Source organism: Montipora foliosa, chromosome 4 (genome assembly GCF_036669935.1).
Source record: "Montipora foliosa isolate CH-2021 chromosome 4, ASM3666993v2, whole genome shotgun sequence".
In the NCBI taxonomy this organism is placed as follows: domain Eukaryota; kingdom Metazoa; phylum Cnidaria; class Anthozoa; order Scleractinia; family Acroporidae; genus Montipora; species Montipora foliosa.
This window is the reverse complement of record NC_090872.1, coordinates 36,604,093-36,626,592: the sequence shown is the minus strand read 5'-3', so window position 1 is coordinate 36,626,592 and position 22,500 is coordinate 36,604,093. Positions and strand designations below refer to the sequence as shown.

Genomic DNA, 22,500 nt, shown 5'->3' with positions numbered 1-22,500 from the left:
TCTGCACATTGACCACAGCTTCCCTGATCCTCTTACTTGTTTCCAACCCTCTTACAACTAGTGATAGCTGACACAGAGATGCATCCAGGTTTTCAAATTTGGGGGTCCATTGCAAAATTTTCAGGGTCCAGCTAATTGATATTCAAGAATTAATATCCCATCTATTGTAACAGTCTCTTAATTGCTGCTCCACTACCCTTTCAGGTTTCTAAATTGCACAAAAATAAAGTCTTATCCCTCGAGTATATACTTAAAATAAAATGATCCTTTTTTTTAAAACTGTTATGCCTGTTGATTTATCGACCAAAATGGATGGGCTTTCAAAGCTCCATCGATCACACCTGAAAACACCTCGAGGAATCCATATGCTCTAGGAACTGTTGGCTCTTGTTGATAAATTATCTAGATCTCCACAGCCAAAAAAAGAACAAAAAACAGAACTGAATCTCAGTTACATAAAAGAGCATCATTTATTTTAACAACACTTGAGGTGTCATTTAGGAACAAAAGAGCAAACAAAGAGAAGAGATGCACAGTTCATTGTCAGCCTGTGACTTCGTCGTGGCCAATATTAACAATCAAGTGATTGAGTACATTCAAGTTTCATGTCAAACAGGTGGGCTCATCCTGCAACTCCCCAAAGCATCAAAGTATGTATCAGGAAAGTCCCTTTCCTGATTGTGGTTCTGTCCCTCTCTGTCCAGTGGTTCGTTTGAACCATTATCTGACGTAACAGGGTCCAGGCTCTGGTCCTCGTTTTATCTATCAGGATGGTCGGTCTTCTTCCTGGGGTTCCAGACCATCTCACTGAGACCATGGGGTGTCGGTCAAGTGATGCATACTACCTGTATGTACTAACCCTACAGGCCACTATCATGTCGGTCTTGGGGAAACCTGCTTTTAATTAGAAGTATGTCACTTCTAATTCTAGGCCTGTGGTGTGTAGTGGGTGCCTTTGAATTTGAGTGATGGGGGCTCTGGTGTTGTGTAGCCATAAGCTGCTCTTTCTCCGAGGCTACTTTTAGTGCTTGGAGATCATTTGGCTTGTTGTGGGGGCTCTGATGTCTGGGTTACCAGATTTTCCAGCTGTCGGAGCATTGTCCATGTAGGAGCTCACTGCCATTAGTAGAAGCTCAGGTTTAATGTTTCAGGCACCCAACCCCCACCCAGCAATGCAGTTAAATGCAGTTGCTGCGACATACCAAGAGAGCAGCAACACTAATCTTGATGGTCACCGTGAGTGCTCTATGCCAGCAAAAATCTTGATTTCTTGATCTGTCTGTCTCTCTTTCCCAATGATTTTGACACCATTCATGTGATAGGCCAAAGATTGTCTTCCAGGGAGACAAAAATGGCATCCACAGCGGAAGAAGAAAAAAGGAATTTTAGACGAAGTCATGGAAAAATAACATAGAGAGCTTCTTTAGAGCGTAGCAAAGGCATGTCTTATAGGTTTTTATGGCAAAACATGGCAATCAAAAACGATAATCATGTGAAAAATTTTAAAGGTGAGCTTCTGACTCTGTTGCGTAAACATCATTAGTATTCCACATGACTTGTCGATAACTTCGGCAGTTAACTTGCTTCCCACTCTCAAAAATACCTATTTTGGGTAAAATACCTTTTAGAATGATATGCTGGTTTCTGGGATGATATTTTTTGATTTGGAGGCATGTTGTGACATGTTGTGAAAATCGTGACTTCTGGCGACGCATAAGTTATGTGATTGCCTTTTCCTGGATTTTTTTCTTCATGTTGCTATGAAATTTGAAACAGTGGAGAATGGATCTGTGCTATTGATAAAAATCCGTGTTTTGCACGAGAATAATGCGATTTTTGTTTCATGAGTGATCTAATGTTATGTCCTTGTTATGCAAATTTTGACAGGGAATATTAAATTGAAGGTTAAAACAGAACTCCATTTAAATCTGTACTTTTGAATGTGATTATTTTTAACGACACATTCCGCTTGAACACTGTAAACCAATCAGGAGGGTCTATTTTAATTGTTGTTTCCTCAATGCAATGATTCCGCCTTTCGACGAATCGTGAAATTGTCTACAGAGATCATATCAACCACAGATGAAACAGTCCGCAAGTTAATCAATGAAAAGAGGGCATTTTGATCTATTTAAGTTAACGTGTCCTCTGGTTTTTATTTTAAGCACAGCTATAACCTACGAGAATACCAGCTGAGGCCCTCATCACAAACTTAAAATCGTACAGTCGGTTTTCAGTTTGTTCAGTTCCAGGCAGGCTGTCAAATTTTCTTTGATTAGAGTCATTTATTTCAAACTGCAATTCATCTTCATTCTCTCATTGGTATGTTTGCCGTGGTGGTCGTCCAAGAGAGCACTTTATTTGATTTCATCAAACACAGATATTCTCTCGGAATTATTCTGCTTTTGACTCAAAACAGTCCAATATTTATATTTAGCCGGTATTTACATATCCCATGCACATATCAAGCTTATGTCAATCTCCGCTCGTGAACCAGGTTTGAAAAATTCAAAGACCCCAAGTTTAGTCTACAATTTTCTACACATCCTCTTGTGTACATGTTTTACTCGTAATTTTGGTTTTATTTGTGGTTTCCTCTTTGGTGGAACGATTCTGCTTTTTAACCAATCATCAAATTGTTTACAGATATCGATCATATCAACCACAGACAGAACAGTCTGCAAGTTAACCAATGACAAGAAGTCTTTGTGATCTATTCAATTAACACTTCCTCTGATGTTCATTTTATGCCCAAAAACAGAGCACCGGCAAATTTGTTACGTCCTTTGATAGAACAATCTTTTGATATGTCTTATTGTCTGGTTTTCAGTTTGTTCGATTCTACCTGGACCTATCCATGTCATCTAATTTTCGTCATTTTTTAAAACAATTTTCGAACTCAATTTGCAAATTCATATTTTCAAGAACCACATTTAAAAGTTCCAGCGATTCTTCTTTTTTTTAGAAATTTGCGAAAATTTGAAAACGCAGTTAAAGTGCGGTTTTCTGTTTGACATTTTGTCCAAAATTTGCTCCGAGAACAAACCAACGGTGAAGTCTTTAAATGAATTCAATTGGCACCAAACTTGACAAAAATTAAGAACAACTATTCTTGTTCATTTCTACTTCGATACTTTTTACGGAAATGTTTAAATTGTGATTTTCTAAGCTCTTTAAAGAACATCTTCAAAGACTGCATAACATGGTGGTGGAAAATGGGTGATATTTGACGCGATAAAAATGTACGTGGTACCTCATTCTTAATTTTTTTTACTTCATATTCTTCAAATATTGCTATTATTCATTTTCTGTGTGAAGTTTTATGCTCGAACTCGGAATGCTTCCCTCCGAAAATATCAGAAATGTTTGTAACCTGAGCGAGCTAAATGACGCGAAATTTGAACGCAAGCTGATGCTAATTATTCATGTAGAATCGTCGAACTGACTAATTTTCGGCTTTGTAGCTTGGAAAGCTTTAAAAAATGCGAAGTTGTCCTTCAGAAGTATTAAAAGTGGCTGAAAATAGTATTTGAGGGCAAAAATCGGTGAAATATATATTACTCAATTCAAACACATTTTGATTTATACTGGTTTATGCAAGTGAGTCTTTTTGCTATCACGATGTCAAAACTGAAATTAATACGATTTTAAATCTGTTCAGTTTTCTGTCAAAAGAGATCGTGATTCACACGACAAGTCAATATTTTAGGTGCAAGAAATGTACTCCACTGTAATGCGAAAGGTATCGATATTATTTTTGTAATTGTTTACATTACAAAACACACGCAGTGTCAGTTTCACTGAAATGCATGTACGACTTGGCGGACCGTTTCATTTCAAGAGCACCCTTTTAAAAGCTAGTAGAAGAGCAAAAATATGACAGAATTTCAAAGAATTTCAAACCAAATCAGTATATATATGCTCAAAAACTAAAACTGAATGTGCGTCAATTGCGCGGTATCAAAGACGTAATTTGACATAATGAACGGTTACTACCAAAAGAAAGCTACCTAAAGCAGTACGTACTTGCACTTCAGTGAGCTACGCAAAGTTTGAGTCCATAATGTTATCCAATGTTATCCGTTTCATTGTGAACTCATTATCTGGAGGCATACATATGCAAGATGTTGTTGAACTTTTGACCTTCAAACCTGGTAAATATTTATGTCACGCAAAGTAACGAAAAGTTACTCTTGTTCCATTCATGCCCTGTTTTGTATGGTTATTGAGGCTCTGCCAACTAGGGTAAATTCCGACAAGCGACATGCCCTAAAAAGTAGTGACAGCAATTGAAGTGAAATCGCGACAAACGACATCCTTTCTTTAAATTTCCGACAGCAATGGTCACAGCAACGTGAAACATTGACAAAGCAGCGACACGGGACCCCTCCCCCTTTCCTGCCAGGGCCTCGTTATTGTTGCATGAGAAGTGTTGTTTTGTTCTTGTTGTTTCTTTTCGAATAAAATTGCATCCTCGTTTACACAAGTATGTGATAAAAATAGACTACCAAGCAAGATGGTCAGTCGATGGTTTGAAACGCGCAATTTGTGGTAATAATTTACGACGCTTATTATACAGATCTGCTAACACCTGTTGGGAGTAGAGAAAAAATGCACTGGCAAGAACTACAAATAAAATTAACAAAATACGTATAACCTGCAAGTAAAAAAAAAGCTGCAGACTGAATACTCCCACTTTCGTCATTTTCCTAATGGTTTGCTCCTAAAGGAAGCGGTTAATTTGTTTTACTAGCTTGTCCACAGTAATCTCGTAAAAGTTATAGGGATGATCAAAACACATGGGACACCAAACAGGTAGGAGTGAAAAAAGGGTAACTGAGGAAAAAGAAAATCTGGTCACGCGCATGTATTAAAACACGAATCAGCCCTTCAGTTTCCCTCTTCCACACTCTCTCGTCCAGGCCAAATTAACAGGAAAGGCAGTGACCAAATTATTTTTGGCAAGTACATTTGCTAGTATTTTGAGCAGTTTTGAAGATTTCGAGTTACCTGTTTACTGTGCTTCTCAATAGAAGGACAATTGTGGATGCTAATTTTTGAACAGCTCCAGCACCAGGTGATTTTTCTCCAGAAAATCGCATCACTCCACTTTGAAACTTCACCGGAGAATAGCTGAAAGATTAACGCTTCTTCTTGACATTGTAGTTTCGCTCATTCATCCAAACGTCCCGGAGCTCGCCCTCGAAGAAAATCAAAATCCCATTCCTTCCGAGCGGTCGAGATACGTAACACTTTTCATACGTGCCAGCCAAGTGCTAGTCGCCACAAGAATGAGGTACCAGGTACACTTTTATCACGTCAAATATTACCCATTTTCCGCCGCCATGTTTTGCGGTCTTTGAGGACGCTCTTTAAAGAGCTTAGAAAATCACAATTTTAACATTTCCGTAAAAAGTATCGAAGTAGAAATGAACAAGAATAGTTGTTCTTAATTTTTGTCAAGTTTGGTGCCAATTGAATTCATTTAAAGACTTCACCGTTGGTTTGTTCTCGCAGCAAATTTTGGACAATTTTTCAAACAGAAAGCCGCACTTTAACTACGTTTTCAAATTTTCGCAAATTTCTAAAAAAATAAGAATCGCTGGAACTTTTAAATGTGGTTCTTGAAAATAGTTTACTAAAGGGTATCTTTGGGCAGAATATGAGCTATCCGCCAAAATGGTCGTTGACGGAGAATTCTCGATTCTTACAGGCAGCCGTTCTTAATGAACGCAGAAGTTTTCTTCCTTTTCACCCAAAGCATTTTTGCCATGCAAAATAGGGTTACATGATATTGAATGATATTTAATGAACGCAGAAGTTTTCTTCGTTTTCACCCAAAGCATCCTGCTATTTAGCCAGTGAAGCTTTTTTCACTGACAGCTACTTACATACTGGTATCTTGTGTACATATCAAGCGGGATTTTTTCTTATCAGGTCGGGAAGATAAAACACCTCAAATGTTTCATCTTCTCTTTTGTGTTTCTTAATGATTGATTGTTACCAAGAACCCTGTGAATTTGCTGAAGACACTGTCTTTGAAAAAATGTCATGAGAAGTATGCTTCGGGATTGGGTCGACATTCTTGGCATCCACACACGACTCTTAGGGCCCACTTAAGAAATGGATTTCAAAGGCAAAGGAACTACACTATGAGGATGCTAAGTACATGGTCATTAGATTGACGCAGCATTTCAAGTTTAAATGGGTTAAAAACCCTCATAACCTGGCTTTAGTTCAGCAGTAAACGAAGAAATGTCTGGTCAGGGTTTTGGTACAGAAAACGAACTTTATAGGAAACTGAAAGAATTGATCGAATGCCGATAAAGATTGGTCACCAAGGGTCTTGCCACATTACACGTACATAGTGATCTGGACATGTTAGGAAATGAATTCAAATCTGATATTAACCTATTGACTCCTGGGGGTCCCCATTGACGAGTAAAATCGTCTGGTGTTAGACAGACTAAAATACTAAGTCTGGCTGGTTTAGGCCTGTTTGGGTGTTAAAGGGTTAAAGAAATGAGCTGTACGGTAAAATACCTCAAAAAGAATTTAAATTTCACTCAAGATGAAGTAGACACCTTCAAGGAACAACTCAAGAAGGAAACAAACAAACGCTCTTCGGAAATTGAACTTTTAACAGCGAAAATGGCTACTTTGGAACAGTCCCTGAAAGAAGCACTGGAACAGAATATAACTCTTGAACAGTACACTATAAAAGAGAACCTGAGATTTCATACTGTAAAGGAAAATGATGGTGAAGATTGCAAAAAAGTATTTGCGACAGCATTGGAAGGAACCATGGATTAGATATCTCCAAATTTAGATTTCGTGCAGTGCACTGAATAGGTAAGAGAGATGGAGTTAGATGTAGTTCGATTATGGCAAGATTTGTCTCTCTTGAAGACCAAGATAAGGTAAGATTAAGGAATCGAGTGCACACAGAGACGGGTATATCACAGAAGATTACATGAGGGTCATTCAAAAGGAATGCAAAGTCTTACTTAAGGCTATGATGAAAGCTCACAATGAGCATAATCTGACTCAGGCAAAAATCAAAGGTCGTTACTTGTACATCAACGGTGAACGTTTAAAGTAAAGTAAAAAAAAGTAAAGCAACCATATTTAACATCGATAAGTCGTAACAGTAATTCAACTGACAAACCTGAGGTCGACTCCCCCCTCGCCATCAGTGCTCCATTTTACGGGTATTTAAAGCTACTTAAGCTACACATAACAGAAAGAAGTCAAACAAGGATGTGAGATCCGGGAATCAAACTCAGGACCTCTTGCACTAAGGCCTGCGCACTAACCAACTGTGCCATCTTCGCTCCTCGCTCCTTTTAGTTTCGAAAATGGACAGGAATATCTAAAATAAGCTACTATCTATAATTTATTTAATTTCCAAAACACTACAATACTCGAATGTGCCTTTTTATATGCCTTTTTGTGAGCCTTAGTTGATTCTACTCACATAACTAAGTTTAATATCTTTTGTGAATTAGAAAACTCGTGCACAACGTATTATAATCTCCTTTTTTTTTCCATTTATGCAAATTCAGTTAATGAAAGGCATTAGAATCCATTTCAACACTTTCACAGCGTTTGAAGGAATGCACGCACTTACAGACATTACCTGTCCAGTGCCATATGAACTAATGGTTTTTTATATTCTTAGCTTACTCTATGTTTTATACTTATTGTTAGCGAATGTTTTTTTTTCTCGAGTGAGGACGACCCAATCTTGCATGGCATTTAACAGTCTTTTTACTGGCTACCTGATTTCAATTGTCCTGTTGGGAGTGATAGCTTTTGTCTTCCATACAACCAGTTTTAAATACCGTAAATTGCAATTATGTATCGCAACAACTTAAATTTCAAAGCCATCTCGCTAAACATACAAGGTATTCATGCATTCAGAAAAAGAAAGTCTACTGAATTGGTTGATTAATCAGACAGCAGATATTTCTTTTGTACAGGGGACTTATAGCACGGTCAAAGTTGCTAATCATTGCAGAAAACAATGGCCTGGAGAGTTTTTCTTTTTACATGGTTCTAATCTTACCTGTGGTGTGGCTATCCTTGTTCAAAAGTCTTTAGATTTGAAGCTTATATTGACAATGAAGGCAGGTATCTGATCTTAGAAGCAATAACACCCCTCTTCTTCTAATAAATATATATGATCAAGTAATCAAGTAAAGCTATGATCCTCGCAGTTATGAACGCAATTTTTGCAATTGCATTAAGAAGCCTGAAAAATTCAGGACTTTAACGGGATTTGAACCCGTGACCTCGCGATACCGGTGCGAGGCTCTAACCAACAGAGCTTTGAAGCCACTGACGTTGGGAGGTGGTCATTTGTGGGTTCCAATGTTCCTCGTGAGGAATGAATATATGATCCATTTCATATTTATTTCATATATCTTTTCTACATAAATGATCTTCCGAATGCCTCGCAATTAACTGAAGCTTTGCTGTTTGCTGATGACACTAATATTTTTTATTCCCACTCAGATGTTAACCATTTAACTGCTGTTGTTAATAAGGAGCTCCAGAGCATAAATACTTGGATGAAAGCTAATAAGCTATCCGTAAATGTTAAAAAGACAAATTATGTTATTTTTAAATCTAAGCAAAGACGAATTGGTACCAATATATCTCTCTCCCTGGATGGCTTTGTGATTAATCAACAAAAGTTTGTTTATTTCTTAGGAGTATTGATAGATGAAACTGTTTCTTGGAAATGTCATATTAATCATAACTGTAAAAAGATGTCGAAGTCCATAGGTATAATTTCTCGAGCGTCCTTTTATTTATCTACGAGAACCAAATTATCCTTGTATTATTCTTTAGTCTACCCCTATTTAACTTACTGTAACATTGCTTGGTCGTCTACTTATGTAACCAATTTGAACAGCATATTCTTGCTGCAGAAACGTGTTGTGCGAATCATATCTAACGCTACTTATTGAGCTCATACTACTTCGCTATTTTCTAAACTGAAAATTTTAGATATTTTTAAGCTTAATTCTTTGTATGTTTTCTTATCATCATTGCTTATTACCGCCGTCATTTCTCAATTGATTTGTTACTAATAATATCGTTCATTCTTATAACACCAGAAGAGGTACAGATTTTCGTCCTCATTTTTGTCAAACTAACGCTAAATTCTTTTCTGTTCTTTTTCAAGGTCCAAAAATTTGGAATTCGCTACCAAATGATATTAAGCAATCTGAAACTCTATTTTGTCTTAAAAGACGACTACACCATTTTTTATTTAATCGATAGATATAATTACATTATAGTTGTAGTCACTGTTTTCCATGGATCTAATGCATGCGTCCCGTTTTTAGTAAGGAGGCTTACTTCGTATAAGCCCAGTGGTTTCTGGGGGCCCCCCTTGCCATTTCTTTTCTTGTAATTATTATTATTTTTTTGTTGTATGGCGAAATAAATAACTAAACATATCATTTCATCGTTACATATATATGCGCCGAATAAAACATCGAAACAATTCTGATTCTTCCAGGCTTAAGCCTAACTTATTTTCGATGAGGAACTCAAAGAGACCAATTGTAAGTTTGTAATTGGGGGAGATTTCAATGATGGTGGGAACTGCTCAGGAGAGAACACCACTTTGAAAGAGTCAGCTAAGTTTTTGGAAGATTTGGTTATAAAGTATGACCTAGTAGATATTTGGAGAGTTTGTAACCCAAAAGTAAAAAAAAATCACTTGGCATCAAAGAAGACCAATTAACCATAGGAGACTGGACTACTGGTTCATTAGCGACTTGCTTCAGGATGCCAAAATTGACATCAGTACTAACATCAAAACACTCCGCAACCATTCTTGAGCTGGATTCCATGGCTGATCAACCAAGGCGTCCCTCCTTCTGGAAGTTTAACAGCAGCCTCCTAGACGACTCCATTTTTGTCCAGAGCATGCCCCACAATTTTCCTATATGGCTAGAAGAAATAAGCCTTTGTGAAGATTTAACTCAATTAAGAATAAAATGGGATTGTATGAAGTATGAGATTCGTCATGCTAGTATTAAATATAGTAAAGTAAAAGCTAGTGCAAGGAAAAGTAAGATTGGGGAAATTGAAGGAAACCTAAAGGAATGCAAGGGTCATTTTTTAAACTGTAATTTTTACTGCAATTTTCTTTTTGGTCTCTAATCTTACAACCTTACGTTTCATTATCTTACAGATTTTGTAAATGGCCAATTTTCATGTAAACTGTGTTTCTAATTAGTTAGCGTAATACAGTTGCGAGTAAACTTGCTGGCCTTTAGTTATTATTATAGATATTTGTGAATAATCAATCCTCTTGTAATCTGTATCGTTAATTTGTTAAACTACCGCAAGTGTTGTTGTGTTAACTTATTGTCTTTTAATAGGTGTGTTATTGTGTTTGGATTGCCCCGCCTCAATTAGCTTTTTCTACAACAAGTTGCAAAAATGGTGAGACACTCCCGTTAAAAAACACCTTTTCTACCTTTCCATTCCCACCAAGTCTAGAATTTAAGCATTTCCCTCCTCCCCCCTCCCTCTCCCTCTTTCAATGTTGACCGTTCAAGTTTTCCACATGATTTGGTATTGCTAGCAACATTGATAAGGGGGGGAAGGGGGTCGCAGTGTGGGAGAGATGGGGGAAGCTACTAACGCGTCAAGAAGGCAAAGTGTCTCCACTATTTTTGCAACTTGTTGTCTGAATCGTTCCTTTAGTTTTTGAGTAGTTTCTCTGCGAATACGCAACGTTGCGACAAACTTATCAGCCATGTTGCACTGCAAGATTTGTTGTTGTCGTCTCTGTAGGTATTTCTCTCAAAAGAATGGCAACTCTCGTGGGAGGCGGTGATTAATAACTGGGCGCCAGCAACGCGTTCTTCAGAGAAATGTTCAAAAACTGCGCAAGGAAGAAGGCAATTTCTGTTGCCACCGTCTTCGAGCAGAATCAGGTCTACAGCACGTTTCCCTTTGGACGGTTAACAGAACGTTAAAACGCATGGGATACAACCTGCAAGAAGCACATAAGAAAGGTATTTTAACTTCGCGTGATCACCAAGAGCGAGTTCAATTTGCGCGTAGGGTGAAAAAAACCTATCCAGCGGACTTTTTCAAAAGGCAAATTTGCTTCTTTCTCGATGACGTGAGTTTTTATCACAAGCGCAATCCGTTGAACGACGCCCGAGCACCGCAAGGCAAAGTATGGCGAAAACGAAACGAGGGGCTTGTGTTGACTGCGAAGGGATCCCACGTCGGATCGGGGGGGAAAGTTGTAAAAATGCTAGTTGCTATTTCTTATGGGTATGGGAAAGGTGTCATTTATTGTGAACAGTATGACAAACTCGCTGGTGACTATATTGCACAGTTTGTGTGCAGAAAGTACCGGGAAATGTTCCGGAAATGCGGTAACGAGCCATCTAGATTATTTGTACATGACAATTGTCCGATTCTGAACTGTTCAAAGGCACGAAAAGCTGTTAGAGAAGTTGGGGGGAGACTATTTCCTATTCATAAGCGTAGTCCGGATTTGAATCCCATTGAGAATATTTTCAATATAGTAAAGCGGGATCTAAAGAAACAAGCGTTAACCAATCATATAAGCTCTGAAACATTTCAGGAGTTTGCATGCCGAGTGAAAAGAACATTGTACAGAATGCGAAAAGATATTATTGACAATACCATTGCATCAATGTATAAGCGCTTGGATCTCATTATCGCTGGCAGAGGACGCTGTACCAATTATTAAAGTGAACAAAATTTTTTCACCAGCAGAAGTGATTTTCCGAAAATGGAAACACTTGGCTTATTATGTAACGCAATACATTTATTGTGGTCCTGAGTGACGTCATCTGCGATGATGGCGTTACAGCTGAAAATCTTACCTTTTTACAAAGGCACAATTCAACTTCTTACTTTTCTAGTCAATTCTATACATTAATAAATGTTAAATAATAAAGTTTTCATAGTTAGAAATCGCGTTCGTATCTTCTGTTCCATTTCCCAACGGTCTACCATTTGTGCACGGTCTACCATCGCAACTAAAAGAAATATGATATCATATTATTTTCTCAGTGAAAATTTATGGTAGACCGTGGTAGATCGTTTCATATAAAATGTCATAACGTGTAGCCTGAACAAATTTGTTCAGTTCTCATAGTGTAATCACTGCAAAACAAATGTCGCAAAGCATTTAACACACTTGGGTAGTTCCTTTTGAGCGTTCTGTTCAATTGATACATTAAAATGAAAGATTTTCCAGCGTACAGACATCATGTCTGTCTCTCGCTGATCTATAACACCATTCTTAATATATACAAAGGGTTTTTTCCTGTACAGAAAATAGGAGTGTCTATGTCAAAGACAATGTTTTTAGCGTGATGCGTTTTAGGTGCAGGCAGATGGACCATCTGGCCTTCAAGCATAAGAAGGAAATCATGCCACTGAATAATTTGTTGCGACCAGTGAAAATCATTTAAGAAAATGCATTCAGCTTCTTCCGCTCCCACCCAAGCAAATGAGGTGCAAGCCGGATTGCAAAATGTTTTGTAGACACATGTAAGAGGGTTCAGCAGAAAAGTCTTACCTGCATTTGCTGGGCCACAAATCATTACATTTCGAAATTTGCTACGGCCGTTCTGAAGTAGATCCTTTATGGCTGTAGTAAAACTTTCTTTCCGAATACCATTTTGCTCGAGTACCTCCGTAGCACAAGTCAGCCACTGTCCATTACAGCCTGCTGCACATTCTCCTTGTGATGCTTCTTCCAGAATTTCAATACGAGATTTTTAGCACGATCTAGTTTTTCTTGCGCTGTATTCCCAGGCAGTTGTTAAGACCTCAGCTACAACACAGGGACCCCTGTTCACATTAAACTCTGCATGTCATATTTTCCTTGAGATTTCTGTTGATTGGCATAAGCCAACAGTTCAGTTCTAGTTTTTATGCCCTTTCTAATTATTATTTTGGATAAATCAAATGAAGACATGCGCTTTTTCCGTTTTTTGCCTTTGAAAGCCCTGCTGTTGTCGGAGGCGGTCTGGCAGTCTTCAGAAACACTTTCTGGATCACTGTTTGAATCATTATCGCTCTAGCTGGAACTTTTCTTCCTAGAAATTGATGCAGTATCTGTTTTAGGCACTTTTAAATCTGATAAATCCAGATGATTGTCACTTTCTAAGAAATTGCTATCTTTCATAGTGGTGTATTTCCACGCGCTGTAATAATTGTAATGTAACTTTCAAAAATTAACTGAAATGCCGTACTCTGCTTGAAGATACTTCTTTGAAGATAGCCACCGTTTGCAGCGTTGAAGTTTAATAGCCATGTATGTGGTAGTGGAAACCCATGGTATGGTGAGCTTCCTTGCAACAAACCCAGTGCTCAACAATATTAGTGTTTGTGATGTTAAAGGAGCGTGCAATAGCTTGTGCGAAAGATTCTCTTGTGGGAAACCTCTCTGAATCAGCCTGGTTGTAGGTGATCAAATACACTTGTCGCACAGCTCTCGGATTCAGATTAGGCAATGAGGGGGGCACTGCACTAGCTTCTACTTTCTTATTGGTCATATTTTCTGTATCAGTAGATTCTGAATCAGTGCTGTCATATCCTTGAAGAAATTCCATTTCAAAGAAGCGTGCACTGCGTAGAGTTAACCTTTACCCGACACGTCCCTTACAAAACGTCCTACTAAGCCTTAGAAATCCCTTCGCGGAAAGCAGACTAACACGAAAGTTATCGCAAAAATGTTCCTTCACGAAAACGTACCTTTCTCTGACAATGTTTGGTAACAACTTATTTTTCGGAATGTGGGTGTTCCCTTTTAATGGCACGCGATGACAATTTTAAAGTAGCGGTGATCTTTGTTTCACATACGTAAACAGCTAATTTCTTACATATTACGCAAGCTTTAGATGTCATGTATCAACGGAAATCTATTTCTAGCAAACCATAAAAAGCGACACGACGGTGATAGCAGCGTTATATTTACCAAATGACATGTGTTTTCCACCTAACTCACAGAAAGCACAAAAATAGCCTCCGATTACGTCATACCGGAAACTCCCCAAATTCCACTTTATCGCTCGCCGTTTTCCATTCATGAGATATCGGAGAATGAAACCAATGCCTTCCCGCCCCAATATACCAATTGACCGGATAGCAATACAATGACAAGCAACTCAAACCACAAGTTGCAAAAATGGTGACACACTCCCGCTAAAAAACGCCTTTTCTACCTTTCCATTCCCACCAAATCTAGAATTTCGTCCTCCTTTTCGCCCTCCCTCTCCCTCTTTCAATGTTGACCGTTCAAGTTTTCCACATGATTTGGTATTGCTAGCAACATTGATAAGGGGGGGAAGGGAGTCGCAGTGTGGGAGAGATGGGGGAAGCTACTAACGCATCAAGAAGGCAAAGTGTCTCCACTATTTTTGCAACTTGTTGTAGCTATTTGTGTGGTAAGCTATCCACTAACTACTATATTTAGCTAAATAAAGTTATCGTTGTTGTTAAGTTGTTTAAGCTGTCAACTGAATTAATTTATGAGACAACAAAATGTCAGAACCTGGCAAAGTGGAATAACATTTGAAAACTTTAAGTTGATACTTGCGCAATATAAATGAATAAAGTTAAGTTAAATGAATAACGCTGATTTCATCTACTTTGCATTAAAACAATTATTGTGTGGCAATGCAGTTGTCAGTTCTTTTTACTGGGTTGCTGCCAGTATGGCAATCCCAGTCGGAAAATGGATAACATTTCTCTGTTTTTTATTTTTTTTTCTAATTTCCGTGTCGGTAAAAGTCTTGCCTGGCACTCCCCTGCTAAGTGGTGTTTTTGTGTATAGAGTCTTCTGTGGGTATTTTGTTAGGTTTGATGGGGTTGGGGTAATGCGTAGATTTCTTTGGTGCACACAGAGAACTTGCAATGGCATGGAAAGTCATTGTAATGCGAATAGCGTTTTAGTGTGTCTTTAAAAAAATATATACCCTTATGGAACTCAAGAATGGAACGTCAGTTGAATAAACAAAGACAGGCGGTGAAAAATAAATGTCTGGAATCTTAAAAGCAACAAGCAATGGACTTCGACAACAATCTTTCGCCCATTGAGCCGAAATCAGAGTTGTCTGTATTTCTATTTGCCAAGTGTGGTGTTATGTACAACACTGAAACGAAGTGGAAAATTCTCTGGTAACTTATGGGGTCAACAAAGACAAAGAAGGAATCGAACACTTTATGTGGATATGTGATCTCTGTTGTCTGGGTATTTGTATTTATTTGTACTCAACTCTGCACAGTCTTCCAGTGACAATTGTAAATTTCACTATTATAAATTCTTGTTAACCTTCAATGGGGTCGAAAGTCATTGTGTAACTTGAAGGGCATTTTCGTGGATCTTTAAACAAAACATACCCTCATGGAGCTCAAGAATGTCAATTGGATGAACAAGACAGGCAGTCAAAAATAAATCTCTGGAATCTTTAAAGTGACAAGTAATGGTCTTCGACAACAATTTCATTTTTTGCCATTGGATCCCAAGTGAGCTTTTTTTCTAAAATTTTACTAACTTGGTATTAATATACAACACTGAAATCAAATGGCAATTTTTTATGAATTTAACAAACACTGAAGGAATCGAACGCCTCGAATGCATCACAGTGTTTACTAAACTCGCATCTAAGTTGTCTGGCAGTTTACTTCTATTTTGTACTCAACTCTGCAAATGTAAAAAAAAAATGGAAATGTGACAGTGAAGAATTATTTGAATGAAAGCTTGTTGTTTCTTTTGTGCTTCATTATTTACTGTCAAGGTTCTTTCGAAAAGGGTTTGATGTGAACTGTCAGAAATTTATTTAATTGCATATGCTTTGTCACACGGATTGTTTGCATGCACGCAATTGAAATAGGAAGGGTTTTTTGCCTCTAATAGCAAACATGTTGTTTGTTTCGATCATTGTTTTGCTGGAAAAGGTTTTTGTGATATTTTGTAGCCTTTGTGAATTTATCATATTGTGTAATTCTCGAGCTTAACGAATTTGCATACGTGGGTTGAAATGTGATATGGGAGGATTTTTGTGGTAGTGCGCTGTAAGCAGCGGGTGCATAAGTCACAAAAATAAACAGGTCTGTTGGAAGTGTGCTTGAGTTTCAACAAAATGAGCTCCAAAATCGGCAAATAATTGTTACGCTGATTAATAATAAAGTAGCTGCTATTTCCAAAACAATGGAAGTACTTGGTGATAAATAACCTCAAATTTTTGACTTTGCGGAAACAATAGTCAAGTTCAAGAGTTGCTTGGTTCGCATTTTTGAAAGTTAAAATAGAATTTTCGGTCCTATGCTTCTGTTACAAAGTGGTATATTTTTTAGGTCACCCATCCCAAGGCTGGTCAACAGACAATGTCTAGTCAAAAATAGGCTTTGTCCGGTTGTGTACGATGGTAGGGAAGAAATTAGAGTTTCAAGTTTTAAATATTTAAAGTTTTAATATTAGTGGTGTTTGTGAAAAAGGAGGGGAAAAGCCGGATACCTAACTACCAGACCAAGAAATTTTAACAAATGATCTGTAGTAGTCATAGAATTTCCGGCTGTCGTTGCAAATTTTCGCTTTGTCATTCACCGAGTCATCGCCGCAAATTAGCAGGTCTTACAGATGTGTACCGGTCACGGGTGTGAATTACTTTATTATTAGTCCGTGTGGGTTTTGTAAACATGATGTGAGAAGGACAACAAAACCTCTCATTGTCGGTACAAGGATCATGGCACCCATTGTTGCCCACGGGCAATCTCCGTGTACACTCATGGAGCGTTTAGTTTCTTTTATTTCGGGGATAAAAGATTGTCCAATAAGTAAATATAAAGGCTTGCATTCTGCATTTGCCGCACACCAGTTTTAAGGACGCCACTATTTCACACACATAGTGCACAAACGGCAAGTTCATGATAATAATAATAATAATAATAATAATAATAATAAATAATTATATTTATATTGTGCATTTTCTATAAGAATAATCAAATGCACAATTACAATTAGAAAAGTAATTTGCTGAAAAACTGTAAAAATGTAAATATAAAATAATTGTACTAACAAAATGCCTTGCTGAATAAAGATGTCTTAAGTTTCTGTTAAAAATTGCTTGTGGTGCCGTGGCGCTGCCGCCATGAAGGATTGATCCTCCATAGTAACTGTAAAATGCTTTGGGGTGCTCAGAAGAATTCCCTTATTTCGTCGTAAATCGTAACCGGATGGCAGTAAGACGGAAATTAAATTAATTAGATGTTTAGGAGCTGAGCCCTGGAATACTTTAAAGGCGATCAAAAGGATTTTGAACTTGATACATAGTCCGATAGGACACCAGTGAAGTTGCTGAAGGAGCGGCGTAATATGACAGTGTTTAGGCGCACAGAGGATCAATCACGCACTAGCGTTCATGACACATTGGAATTTTTGCATATGATTGTCAGAAACTCCATAGAGGAGACTGTTGCAATAGTCTAACCTACTGGTTATAAATGCATGAATCAGTTTCTCAGTACATTCACAGTGAGGTATTTTCGTAAGTGTCGAATATTATACAGATGGAAGAATGCACTACCACAGGTCTTTGTTATATGTGTTGCCATATCCATGTGCGAGTCGAACCAGGAAGCCAGATTTTTTGCCGAGTGTATGGGGATTGCCTCAACACCGCCAACCCTAATACTACTGATAGACACTTTTGATAGCTGCTTGCTATTTCCAATTACCAGAAACTCAGTCTTATCATCGCTTAATATCGACTTATCATTAATCATCCATGAACGAACATCTGCAATGCAGTTCTCCATAGCAACTACAGCCTCAGCTTCACATGTACCCTCTAATGGCCGAAATGACAAGTATAATTGAGTATCATCTGCATACGAGTGTGCAGACGGCAGATGAGATTTAATTATACTGAAACGTTTGCTAGCATAGATAGTAAAGATTAGGGGACCAAGGCATGAACCCTGAGGCACCCTACATTTTAGGCCAAACTTTTTGGAAAGAGCACCATTAATTGTTACTTGCTGCGATCGACCTTTCAAATAGGATCAAAACCATTGAAGAGCTGACCCACATAGGCCGAGCAGTGACTGAAGTCTATGAATAAGAATATCATGGTCCACAGTGTCAAAGGCGGCGCTAAGGTCCTAAAGAACTAATAGTGTCACATGACCCGTATCCATATTCATAAGAATATCATTCTTGACTTTCAGTACCGCTGTCTCAGTAGAGTGATACTCACGATACACACTCTGCATTTTGCAACATGTGGGTCTGCAACTGGATAGCAGCTGCTTTCTCAGTAAGCTTAGAAGTAAACTGTAGGTTGCTTATTGGGCGGAAGTTCTTGTTTACCAGTTGTAGTCCAGGTTTCTCAAGCAATGGATGCACCAAGGCATTTTTCCATTCAACAGCGAACCGACCAGTCTTTAGTGATAAATTAATCATCTTTGTGATGACAGGGAGTAGATGGTCCAGATTTATAGACAGTATTGAAGATGGAAGTTGATCAAGGTCACACAATTTCTTACAGGCTAGTGCTAAATTCTTTACATCCTCTTCAGTGAGTCATGCAAATTCAGAGAAAGAAGGGTCCATAGTCATTTCCAAGGCGGTGGTAGAATCAGATTTTTGGACAGTACTGGGACGGGCCTGAGTGCTGGCCATCAGCGTGGATCTTATTGCAGTAATCTTACGAACAAAGTAGTCCCCCATATCATTGGCGAGGTTAACAGCATCCGTGTGGGGTGGGGAGAGTTTTATCAGCCTGATTATTCAATAGACGCTTGCTCTCCCGAAATAGCTTAGAATGATTTGAGCTGTAATCTTCAATAAATTGGCTATAATATGTTCTTCTCACATTGTCCATAATATATATTACATAATAATTATTTCTCTTGGATTTGAATGCTAGAAGGTCTGAGGCCAGTCCAGTTCTCTTCCACCGTTTCTCAGCTTTCTGCCTGTCACACCTTGCCTTTATATTCTCATCATCAAACCAAGGCAGCCTGAACCTATTTCTTATTTTCCGTGATTGTATCGGGGCATGCTTGTTTAGTATTGATGACAGCGTCGTGTTGTAGCAATCAACTAGTTTGTCCAAGTCGTCAGGGGGATCTATACACACAACAGAATTACGAATGTCCTCAGCGAATAGTTCAGAATCAATAGACTTTAAATTTCTATGTTCAGCTTCTTCAGTTCTACGACTGATCCACGTGTCCTTAAACTGCATATCACAGCTGAATGATCGGAGATAAGTCTCTCAGAAAGCGGCTCTTCAGCAACAAAGTCATCAGATTGGCATGTAATAATGAGATCTAGGGTGTGGCGGTTTATATGGGTAGGTTTCTTAACATGTTGGACAAGACCCATCACGTCTAGAAGTGTATATTATTAGGATATCAAGTGAAGCTATGATCTTCGCAGTTATGAGCGCAATTTTTGTAATTGCGTAGAGAAGTCTGAAAAATTCAGGACTTCAACGGGGTTTGAACCCGTGACCTCGCGATTCCAGTGCGACGCTCTAACCAACTGAGCTATGAAGCCACTGACGTTGGGAGCTGGTCATTTGTGGGTTCTAATGGTCCCGTGAGGAATGAGTCAATGATGAAATGGTATATATGAAATGAATCATATATGAACTGCGGATATGAAATCAAGTGAAGCTATGATCTTCGCAGTTATGAGCGCAATTTTTGCAATTGCGTAGAGAAGTCTGAAAAATTCAGGACTTCAACGGGGTTTGAACCCGTGACCTCGCGATTCCGACATGACAACAGATTCGAGGTATTTATCAATCTCGTGAAAGAAAACGCCAGCAGTTATTGGATGGTCTTCTGAACACGGCGGTCTTTACACAATGACAGTGCGCAAACGAGTAAGACCAAAGCTGACCAGCCACTCAGAAACCTCAAACGACGTTTCCTCATCAGAATAAACATTGCTGACATTGATCCCCTCATTGACTAACAATGCAGTGCCGCCGCCCCTGCAGCCTGGTCGCGGACAATGTATAAGTGTTCTATATCCGGGCGGAGTAAACTGCAGAATGATGATCTTTCTTTAAGCCAGGTCTCACATATGGTGAACAAATCCGCTCTTACATCGCACACTAATTGTATACTCGTAGGCTATAGCTGTGCATAAGAGGGGGACACCCCCAACGTTGGATATATTTAGCTCGATTTTATAAGTGTAATTCAAGATGTAACACAGAGTGTGGTGACATTGCATGGTTAATTCAAGTACGTACCTGAAAAATGTATTTCAATACATGAGTACTTAATTCTAAAAAAATAGATTTAACTTTAGTGTGGGCTGTTCGACAAGTAATGGGTCCTTCTGTACAATTTTATGAAATTGCCAAAAAAGTGGCCATTGATTTTTTTCTGATTTTTTCACTTCTTCATGAAAACACCGTCCTCAGCAAAGATATGAAACATGAAATGGGGGTACTCGTTCAGGAGAATTTAGCCATTCCTTGATGGATTAAGCTTGGCGCCAATTTATCAATGCACTTGTGCTACTGTGCACACCAATGACACAAGAGATTATGCACAGTAGGTTGCACAATGCAAAACCAAGGAATCCCCTTAAGGTTTTCTAGAGTTCCATAAAATAATTATGGATACCTTTAATTTATAATTATGTTAGTTCAGACTCATGTTTGTAGTCACTTAAGAACCGAGGCATGTTGCTTAAAGAATTTAATCCCCTTCAGTTGATTGAATTAAGTTTGATCCAGTTGGGGTCATAGGCAATTATTTTCCCTACTTTTGACATGTTGTGTGACCAATTCTGGCTACTTGATTGGCTAGATAAGAAGTATTTATTTAAAGTAAATAGGATTTTGTAAGAAAATAACAGAAACTACATGAAGTAGACATGTCTATTGATGGATGCTGGAGATTTAATCTAAACTTAACTTAACTTAAACTTAATAGTAAGAAGGTTTTTTTAAAGCTGATCAATTGGAGAGAAAATTAGAGATTTTCTTGACTTCCCCTTTTGTTTTCAGCTTGAGGGATCCAGTGAAGTAAAGCTGTGGAGTGATATCTTTATTTGGACAGAACAAAAGGTTTTTTAGGAGTTATTTAGCTGTTAAGTTTTTGTGGTTTTGTTTTATGCTGAATCAGTCTTCTATTTCTTTAAATTTCAGCTTGGTTTGCCATTGGGATCCATCAAAGCTTGTGTCCTTATTGAGAATATCTTCTGTTCCTTTGAGCTTGATCAAATTCTCTATGAACTTCGGCATCATTGTGCTGGTCTCAACTGTGGAATGTGGGACTACTCTGCCTCCTTTGTCAGTAAATTTGGTATGTACGGGGCTTGTGCATATAGCTAATAGTACTTGAAGTTTTCAGCTGATAATAATGTTGAGTCACCTGGCCTTTAAATAGCTTAAACGTGCACTGTCATGCTCAATTTGCCGTTTTTCGCTCAGAACTGTCTTAAAATCTAAATTAGTACTTTAGCTCACACGTATGACATTCCTGACAACCCGCTGACAAGATATGAATTGAATTTATGGCACAAAGAGCTATTGGCATTTAATTTTTTGCGACTTTCTAAAGACGCGTTCTCCAAACTTGAAAAAACTGGCCAGTTTTTACAAGTTGCAATCCATTTCCATTCTCTCCATTCTTTGCTGCAAGCAACAAACAAAAGCTTCAGTGCATGTCACTGATTATTGGCAACAAAACTCTAGCATTATCTTTTGGTCTTCATTGATGCAAAGACGTCTTTTAGCGTTTTAAAGTTTTACTAAAATAGCGTACACTCCCCCTTTAAGGACTGCAGCTGATCTTGAACTGACATGGCCAATACTGACTTTATTATCATTATCTTTTGGTCTTCATTGATGCAAAAACAATAGCTTCAGTGCATGCCAATGATTATTGGCAAGAAAACTATAGCATTATCTTTTGGTCTTCATTGATGCAAAGACGTCTTTTAGCGTTTTAAAGTTTTACTAAAATAGCGTGCACTCCCCCTTTAAGGACTGCAGCTGATCTTGAATTGACATGGCCAATACTGAATTTATCACTATATTGTAAATCATATTGTATGCAGAGTAATCTTTCTTGAAAACAATGAAATTATGTATCCACACAACTTTCTGGGCATAGCAGCAAATGCATTACGTTTGGTAGCTAGTAGTACATGTAGATAGTATTGTTGATCATCAATGTTGTTTCCGGTGTAAGATCAATTATTCTGTTGCCACCTAATCGCTTTTGTGAAGTACCCTGAGAATGTCAACATTAAACCCAGCACAAGACAGAATTTCTAAATTATGATTGTCAGTTATCGACCCAGTTATGGAAATGCAACTAATTACACTAGGAAACAAGTAATGTTACAAGATGCGATTTAGGGATGGTTGTTTCAGGTTACGCATAGTTAAATGTCGTTTAACAAAGTTAACAACAAAGAGCAGTTGTGTGGTCTGGGCCAGT

At 38.2% G+C, this 22,500-nt stretch overlaps 1 protein-coding gene and 1 non-coding gene across 2 annotated transcripts in view; one reads left to right on the top strand and one right to left on the bottom strand.

The window, feature by feature from the left end:
* The window catches only part of LOC138000730 (malate synthase-like), a 117,888-nt gene that overhangs the window by 65,429 nt on the left and 29,959 nt on the right, over positions 1-22,500 (top strand). Inside the window, exons 7-8 of the mRNA XM_068847354.1 lie at positions 21,060-21,119; positions 21,201-21,357. Coding sequence (XP_068703455.1) covers positions 21,060-21,119; positions 21,201-21,357 — 217 coding nt within the window. The remainder of the gene's footprint in view (positions 1-21,059; positions 21,120-21,200; positions 21,358-22,500) is intronic.
* Positions 19,516-19,588, bottom strand: Trnas-gga (transfer RNA serine (anticodon GGA)). Its single transcript has one exon. It is a non-coding gene; the product is annotated as a tRNA-Ser (tRNA).